Source organism: Nelumbo nucifera, chromosome 1 (assembly GCF_055504915.1).
Source record: "Nelumbo nucifera cultivar China Antique chromosome 1, China Antique-T2T, whole genome shotgun sequence".
In the NCBI taxonomy this organism is placed as follows: domain Eukaryota; kingdom Viridiplantae; phylum Streptophyta; class Magnoliopsida; order Proteales; family Nelumbonaceae; genus Nelumbo; species Nelumbo nucifera.
In genome coordinates, this window is record NC_142649.1 from 142545609 (window position 1) to 142554743 (window position 9135).

Here is a 9135-nt window from a genome sequence, read left to right on the forward strand (position 1 = left end):
TTAGAATCACCTCCAATTATCAATTTTTGAATGCCTCTAACTCCACAGCTTTTTATAGACCATACACGATTGCCTGCATCTCATCTCTTGTGGAATCGCTTTCCTTGATTGGTCGTAAGAACATCCCCAGAATTTCTCTCCTATCATTTCTTATCACTCCCAAATTGTCCATAGTACTGCAGCCCTTGTGCATCTTCAAAGAAGCCTTCCCCTTTTTCTTGGCCACCTGAAGGTAGATGACTCAAAGAACCTATCCAAACTACTTAGAATAGTCCACTTGCAACCACAAAGCACAAAGATCCTATCCCAAATCTCAAATATAACACGCACATGGGCAAGATAAGCAGTTCCACCATTTGAATTGCACAAGATACACGAGACCATGTGAATTTCACTGGTAGGATTAAACTGCTAGTGTAAATGCATCATTGGGCCGAATCTAAAAACTAGTGATTTTTACAATTTGGGTGCTGTATTAGTCCACCAAGTACAGCAATTACTAGTCTACTATTTCAAGGTTCGTGAACTGAACGAGTTCAGGATTTACTACCATGGTTTTTAAAACCAACCCGGTGATCAAACCGGTCAGGGGTCCGGTTACCGGTTTGAATGGTCCAACCGTTCGACCTGAAAGGTTGGCCCGTTCTGACAAAATAATAAAAAAATTGAAAAACGGTCAAAACTGTTTGAATGGTTCGAACGATTAACCGGCTGGTGGTTTGCTGACTAAAATCAACGATTTTGGGTAAAAGGTTTTAGGAAAAAACGGAACTGATCAGATAACCGGTTCCCTGTTTTTTTGGTCTGATCGTCTGATCCGGTCTGGTTTTGAAAACCATGCTTACTACAGCGCCTCCGAGCTCACAAATACAAACCAATATTAAGACTGAAAAAAAAAACTAAAGGCAATCAATTGGATTCGTGAGGCACATATAAAACATTAAAACATCACAACTATGAATAAGAATCTTTTGCCTGAGAAATTTAACTAATATGAGATGTCAAATCACATAATCCAATGACGCCCCTGAATTCTCTAATTGTTTGACAACATACAAAACTAGAGAATTATTACGATTCAAATTTGAATACTTGGAATCCTACTTGCCTAGACAAATCTTGGTCGGTGGGAGTTCACTGATTAGAGAGGTTAGTAAACCTTAAAAACTGGTAACTAATCGATCAGTATCATAAAAGTGTTAACCAATCAGGTGGTTTCTGGGGGGGTTGATTGGTCAAAGCACTTTCAGTATCGTTTCTTTCCGACAGTATAATTTTTCCACTCACAATATAATATAATCCGATTAATTTAAATTAAACAATTTAAGACAATTGTATTGCTTTATAATCTGTTGTTACAATTGAAGGAGCTAGACGAGTTATTAAAAAGCCCAAATGGATTTTGGATGGAAATAATAAGAAATGACTTACACTCCAATAATTTAAAATTGGAAATGACACTCAACAAGAATGAAAAGAATGGAATAATAGGATTTATGTAGCCGGACTCCCGTGGGTGAGCAAATTGGTAGGTTGTTATTGGTTAGGGTATGCTTTCTAAGTTCTTGAGACCAATCTCCATCCAGGTTGATTCCAAGGTCTAGAGGGGGTTTATACCAGTTGAATTGACCTCTGGTCTTGGTTGGTCTTAGTGGAGCTGTCCTTAGAATCAAACTTGTCATATTTAAAACAATGGCCTCATTTTGATCATTTTTTCTTCTATTTAATGTTTGAATGTATATAATAAGTAATGTAAACAGTAATTTTTTACAAAACTTAAATTATAATGATTAATGTAAGAGTATATGTGCATGTATGCAAACAAGGGTAAAGATAAAATTGATATTATATAATCAAATTTAATGTTTACGACTGCACCAAAACCAAGAGTCTAAGACAAGTTTCTGCTATATAATAATATATAAGTTCTGAATTATATAATTTACATATTAAATTTCTTAATTTAATCAATAAACAAAAGGCCATATGGATGGTGCTTCTCCCCTCATAGAATGAACTCTTTTCATTCATAAGACGAGTTGTGCTTTTTCACGTATAATCCAATTTTTTAGCTAATAGATACCCGAAAAGCTCTTGTGCCTAGGGGTGTAAATGGTATTCAAAAATCTGATTTCAAATTCTATATTCGACATAATCGAATCGAATTTAGATAATTCGAATATCTAATCGATCGAATTTGGATATCCTATTCATATCGAATAGTTAATTGGATTCGAATTCGAATATGACCAGATTTGATTCGATAAATATCTGAATTCGATCGATTATTTAATTCTTATATAATATATAAAATATTTTATATAATTTATATATTAAGTTATATAAATAATTTATGTATTATATACTTTATATCAATTCAATAAAATATTTATTTTATATATTTATTAATTATCTAAAATAATTAATTAATCGAATTCAGATATTCTTGATCTGATTTGAACTTGATCCGTTTACACCCCTACTTTGCCCAATATGTAATACCATGCTGAGAGAACGAGAGATTGAGAGGTTTTGCTTTAACCGATGGGTTACCCGAAAAGCACTTGTGCCCAATGTGTAATTACCAAAGAGGTTTTCTTTTAAGTTCCTTTAATTGGTGGGATACTCGAAAAGCTTTCGTGCCCAATGTGTAATACCATGCTGAGAAGTTTTCATTTAACATGCTCTCTTTCTCCCAATTCCCAAAGGCTTCCTCCCATCTAGAGCTTTTAGGGCGCATGGCAGTCAAGAAAAATATATTATAGATTTTCTCTTCAACATTAAATATTCACCCAAAATAGAGAGAAAGGGCTTGCATTAAACATTCAGTGAGACATGGGGTTGAATTAAACTCCTATGGCCGATTGACGTTTCAGAGAGAGAGAGAGAGGCGATATGGTTTCACTTGTAATATTTACAAATCAAAATTAAGCAAGTTAATTTATGTTAACTTAATTGATTAAATATGTAGATTAAATAAATTACTAACAAAAATAATCTAGTTATATATTTAAATTACTTTAATTACTTAATAATTTAAAATTAATAATTTTACAAATTACAACTACAATTAATAACTTTAATGTAATTAATATTCTTTTAAAAAATACATTAAGTGAAACTAAATAACTTAGCATATATTTTACAAGTATATACCTTGGAGGGGAGGGCTTGGGAGGGATAGAAGGGGGGGAGGCAGAAGTAGGTATTTAATGGGATTTAATTAAAAGCTTTTTAAGAAAAATGTTTCCTAGCTCAAAATAGGCTATAACAGAGATATTGGCATTTTTATTTTATTTTGGATCATCTATTTTACATTGATTTGTTTGTAGGATATTTCTCTGGTGATTCTATATATCCCTGAAGTAATTAGGTAATATGTTTTTCAAAATGGTTTTGCTTTCTACTAACGTTAAATTATATAGATATTATTTTTGGCATCAACTTGATTTGTATATATTTTTTGAAAATTTTATATGTTGTTTCAAAATTTGCAACTAAGAACGAACTTTGCTTTTCTCGTTTGTTGTTTTGGTAAATAGTCCATTCATCGGCCCTTGTTTGCAGGGGCATGATATATAATAAAAGAAGGAAGTCTAGGAATTTTCTATTTTTTACTTTTTTATTCCATGTCATTTTTGAAAAAACCAACGAGATGCTCTCATTCTCCATAAAAAAATAACTATAATCTCTCTCTCTCTCTCTCTCTCTCTCACACACACACACACACACACACACACACACACACACACACACATACACACTTACACACATGTTCCAAAGAACCTAAATAATCTCATCTCCTAAAATTTCTCATAAACTACCTTCCCCACTATCTTCCACTTTTTCCTAAATTATCTCTAATTCCTATTTATCCTCTCCCCCACTTTTTATCTATATCTATCTAAACAAAGTTTGAATTAAAAAAAATTAAGAATTATTTAAACATTCTAACAAAATTATATAATAACTTTAAAATATTATTGACAACATAAAAATAATTACAATAGATTTAATAATATTCATATTATTAATACCTTTATATTTTTACAAAATTCATCGCAACATTATGTACTATCAATATAAATTATGATTTTCCGAATGATTCAATTTAAATGCTATTCAAATAATAAATATTTAACATTAAAAAAAGAAAAAATATTTAAATATATCAATAACTAAGTATCTTAAATAACAAAATATTAAAAATAGCTAAGTACTTATATAACAAAATATTTAATATTATGCAATAACTTAAAAAAAATAAATTCAAATAGCAAAACAATTTAAATATTTAAGTAACTAAATGTTTAACATAACTAGATTTTAAATAGTTAAAATAACGAAATTATGTAATCAATTTAAAAAATTCTTAAAAATAGAAAAAATAATTATAAAATAATATTCAAATTGATAATAATTTAATGTTTTACAAAATTAAAAACGAAATTATGTAATAATAGTACAAATTATTATTTCATGTATTATTAAATTCAATAAATAATTAAATGTTTACATATTATTTAAATATTTAAATAACTAAAAATTTTAAATAACAAAATATTTAACATAACTAGATTTTAAATAGTAAAAATAATGAAATTATTTAATAAATTTAAAACATTTCTTAGAAGTAGAAAAATAATTATAAAATAACATTCAAATTAACAATAATTTAATATTTTACAAATTAAAAACGAAATTATGTAATAATAGTACATATTTTTTTATGAATTATTAAATTCAATAAATAATTAATATTTTAAAATTTAAATAATGATACTAATTTCAAAAAAATAATATTTATTTATAATATAATAAAAATAACTATTAACATAAAATTATTAATAGTTATTGTAGATTAAACTACTATTCTTTAGTATTTATTAGAGATTACACTATTTATTGATTAATTTAATATATTGTTTAGTATTTATTGGATTATTGTAATTATTGTGTTTTCATTATCAATATATTTTTAATAATTGTGTATTTTTGCTATAAATTTTCAATAATTATTGGAGATTAAACTATTGTTATTTATTAGAGATTAGACTATTAATTTAGTTGAAATTAGGAGTGTTCACGAGTTGGTTTGGCTCGGTTGTAGGCTGTTTGGCCTACCAAATTGACCTGGTCAAGTTAGGGTGTTCATCACTCGAAACCGACTAACCATTAGTGAAAACTAACCAACTCAGGTTGTAATGGTTTGGGCGGTCGGTTCAAAAGATAAAAAATTACAGTGGCATTAGTGAAAAATAAATTTAAAAATTAAAATTTTGATATAAAATATTTTAGACTAAGAAATATAGGAATTTTTCTACTTTCGCATACTAAAAAAATATAAAATATTAATATATATCTATGGTCGGCTCATTCTATTTTGATCAGCTTATAAATGGCCAAAGCGAAATTGATCCAACCTGGTCGGATTGGGAAATTATTGAACCAAAGCCAACTGAAAATGTTAGAAAACCGACCAACTCAGGTTGAGTTGGTCGGATTGGTTGGTTTCATCAATTTGATAAACAACCCTAACTGAGATTAATTATTGTTATTTTTGTATTGTAAGAAAATTATTAGTATATAAAATATATATAATTATTAATTATTTAAAAAGTTAAAAATATAAAATAATTGTATACTCTTATGTATTTTTATTGTTTAGATTTTGCTTAACAAATCTTGTGCATTGCACAGGTCCCCACTAGTTATTATTGAAAATTAAGCTTTTAAAGAACATGTCCAATTTTGGGGGGAGTGAGTGTAAAGAAAGATCGGGTTACACAAATAAACCTTGAAACTGCTAAGACCAAAACTGACCTAGAACAAATCTTGACACGATAAATTCCATTTTTCAAAAATTTGAAATCGACCCCTACCTTTGAAACCGAACTGAACCGGCATTTTCTATGATGATGATGTTATTGTATTAGTGAGTTTGATAATACAATATGATCAATAACAAATACCCGCATTGTTGTTGAAAACTCTAGTTTCATTAATCGTGGATCTACATAGGATCATATATGATCGTATAACAACTACCATACCTAGCATTGCATCTCACTTTTCGAAAGCTTTATGCAAGTCACTATGGTCTCTTTTGCCTAAATTAAAAGTAAATCTTCCAATCTTCCATGTGTAGAATTTTCTTGGGATTAAAGACTAGAATAATTTCATTACTCCAATGGGCCCTCCTAATAGATTTGATCAGAAAGTTGTTATTAAAGACCTGATAGAGGAATCTGGTGGCTAGAATAGAAAGAAGATCCTCCAATTGTTCAATTGAAGGGAGGCTGATTTAATTATTAACACCCATGTGTCTTTGACTTTGCACCAAGATAAGATTAATTGAGTGAGTGCTCAAAATGGAAATTTCTTTGTGAAAAACTTTTATCACCATTCATGGAAGTCATTGTCTCATTGAATCCTAGTTTAGAAGGGAAACTCTTGAGTCTTGGTAGAAAGATCAGGAAACTGAGAATTCCTTCAAAGTATAGATTATTTCTCTGGTAGATATTTAGGGGTTTTATTGCCTCAAAATCTAAATTGGACAATTTGGGTTTGAATGTGAATAGAATTTGTGTTCTGTGTGAAAATGATGAGGAATCTTTATTGCATTTGTCTAGAGCTGTTTTATTTTTCTTACCATGGGGTCTTTTTGTAAATAATAAGGATTTTGCTTCATTATTAGACTTTATGTTATATCTGGTTGATAGCATACAATCTCCTCTGCATCTTAAAATGTTCGTGGCTAGGTGGCTATTGCTCTGTATTATTTATCGATGGCTCCAAATGATTTAATCTTTAGGGGGCGTTTTTTTTTTCGGATTTTGAGAGGGGGGAAAGTTGGTCAATGGGATTTTGGTTCCCATTGACCAAGAATCCCATGTTCCTTTTTTAGATTTATGTGGGGACCAGGGAAAGTTTATTTTCCTGGGTATGTGGGCAAATTGACTTTTCCATCTATGGGGAAAGTTTCCAACATTTGAATGGGACAAAAATGCCCCTTTTAATAATGGATTTTTATGGCTGAAATGATCATTGCCTTATTTACATGAGAAATAAAAGAACATGGTTAAGTGCACTTACCCAGGTAAGTGTTTCCTAGGAAAAACTTACCGAAAAGCGAATGGGGCCTTAATAATACCACTAAGGCCTGTTCATTAAGTATTAACATCTGTTAGGAGAATTTTGATTGAATTAAATGGTTGTGCTAACCAAATGGACATAAGTTCTCAAATCTCTAATGGCTCTCCCAATGATATATGGGCTTGTCCTCCTTGTATAATTTTGATGTTGTTATCAAATGTGATGGTGGGACTATTCAAGGGTGGGGTGTGTGGTTTATTTTGATTAGGACAAATATTTTTATTGGATTGCAAAAGGGAATCTTTTTGGTTCTCGATAGCTCTTTGGTTGCTAAACTGTTTGCCATAAAATCAGCTCCAGAATTAGCAAAATCCCATCAATAGAACTCAGTGTTGATCCTATCTGATGTGAAGAATTTATTAATTTTCTGTATTTTGGCTCTGCTCTTCTCCTTTGAACCATCTTCAACTAGATTGATGATATTAACTTTTTGAAGCTCTCTTATGTAAATACAAGTGTCAATTTATTGTTGTTACTATAAATGGTGCTACTCACCATTTAGCCAAGGTGGTTAAAGGTTCTTTTGGTATGTTTTTCTCTTGGAGCAATTCTCCCCTTGTATTGTACACTTTGTTTCTTCCTTTTGTTAGTAGTTTTCTTTTTTTTGTTATTTGATTAACTAAAGCAATATATTAAAACCAAACAGGTTCAAAATATAGAACATTTAGTTTGAGGGTCTGTATGAGTCTTTATCTATTAGATCATGAAGCCACATGGGGCTTCTTTCCACATAGAGACCAAACTCTTCTAGACCCCTCTTAGCGAGGCAATGGGATAATTGATTACCCAACCTGTTGACATGAATAAAAAAACATTTAAATTACAAGCCAGATCTAAAATGTCTTTGCAAAAAAAATAATGCATTCGCTGCCACTTCAACTCTTTGATTGGATAAAGCTTGGATGAGAGCACTCAGTCTGATTCCACTATTACTATTAGGGAGTTAGTTGGTGGCTCCCACATGTCCAAGAATGATTTACACATGTGATTATTTACTTGAATCGGTTATTGAGATGCAATTTACAACTAGTATCTTTGTACTGTAACTATAAGTAAGGCATTCGAATGCAATAATAGATGATTTTCTTTCTTGCTCCACTCTGATTTTATATGGTATCATAGCCCCTCGGGTTCTTGATTTCTTGTTTCTTGCTGTCCATTATAAGCTTCTGATTTGCGTCAATGGCGACAACTAGAGCTAGCAATAGTGGTGTTGCCATTACCGATGTTATGAGTGACCCTACCTCACCATATTATCTTCATCCCTCTGATAATCCAGGAGCAATCTTGGTCTCTTGTCCTTTGAACAGAGACAACTATCCCACATGGAAGCAAGCTATGCAAGTTGCATTATGTGCAAAGAATAAGTTTGGATTTGTAGGCGGAACAATCAAGAAACCAGAAAAGGGATTAGTTGAAGAATTGACTTGGAAAAAATGCAATTCAATGGTGATCTTGTGGATATTCAATTCTCTCACACGAGACCTCCATGAAAGTGTCGCCTATGTAGGATCTGCTTACGAGATCTGGTTTGAGCTTAGAGTGGTTCTCTCAAAGTAATACTCCTTATATATTCTAACTCAAGAGAGATCTAGCTGATCATTTTGTGACAAGATAATCTTTCTGTTTCAGCCTATTTTACTAAAATGAAAACTATATGGGATTAACTAGTAATTTAAATCACTCCTCCCACCTGTTCATGTGGAGGAGCTGCCAAAGATTTTGCTTCTAAGAGAGAAAAGGAGCGGGCATACCACTTCTTGTTGGGATTGAGTGAGAATTTCTGCACCACCCATAACCCATTCTGCTATTTTAGGCATGGAGCCATTGCCAAGTGTTAGCCGCATCTATGCTCTTGTTTCATAGGAAGAAAGACATCAGTCACTTGTTGCTCATACTTCGGTGGTTGAAGCGACAACTCTGCACATTGTTGGGAAAACACCTAATAAGAATCTTTCATGAACAAAACTTAAATGTGAC

General features: G+C 31.1%; 1 protein-coding gene across 1 annotated transcript; it reads left to right on the forward strand.

The window, feature by feature from the left end:
- Positions 1-8337: 8337 nt before the first annotated feature.
- Positions 8338-8715, forward strand: LOC148803930 (uncharacterized). The gene has a single exon (XM_088898560.1). The coding sequence runs from the start codon at positions 8338-8340 to the stop codon at positions 8713-8715; it is 378 nt and encodes a 125-aa protein (XP_088754686.1).
- Positions 8716-9135: the final 420 nt, after the last annotated feature.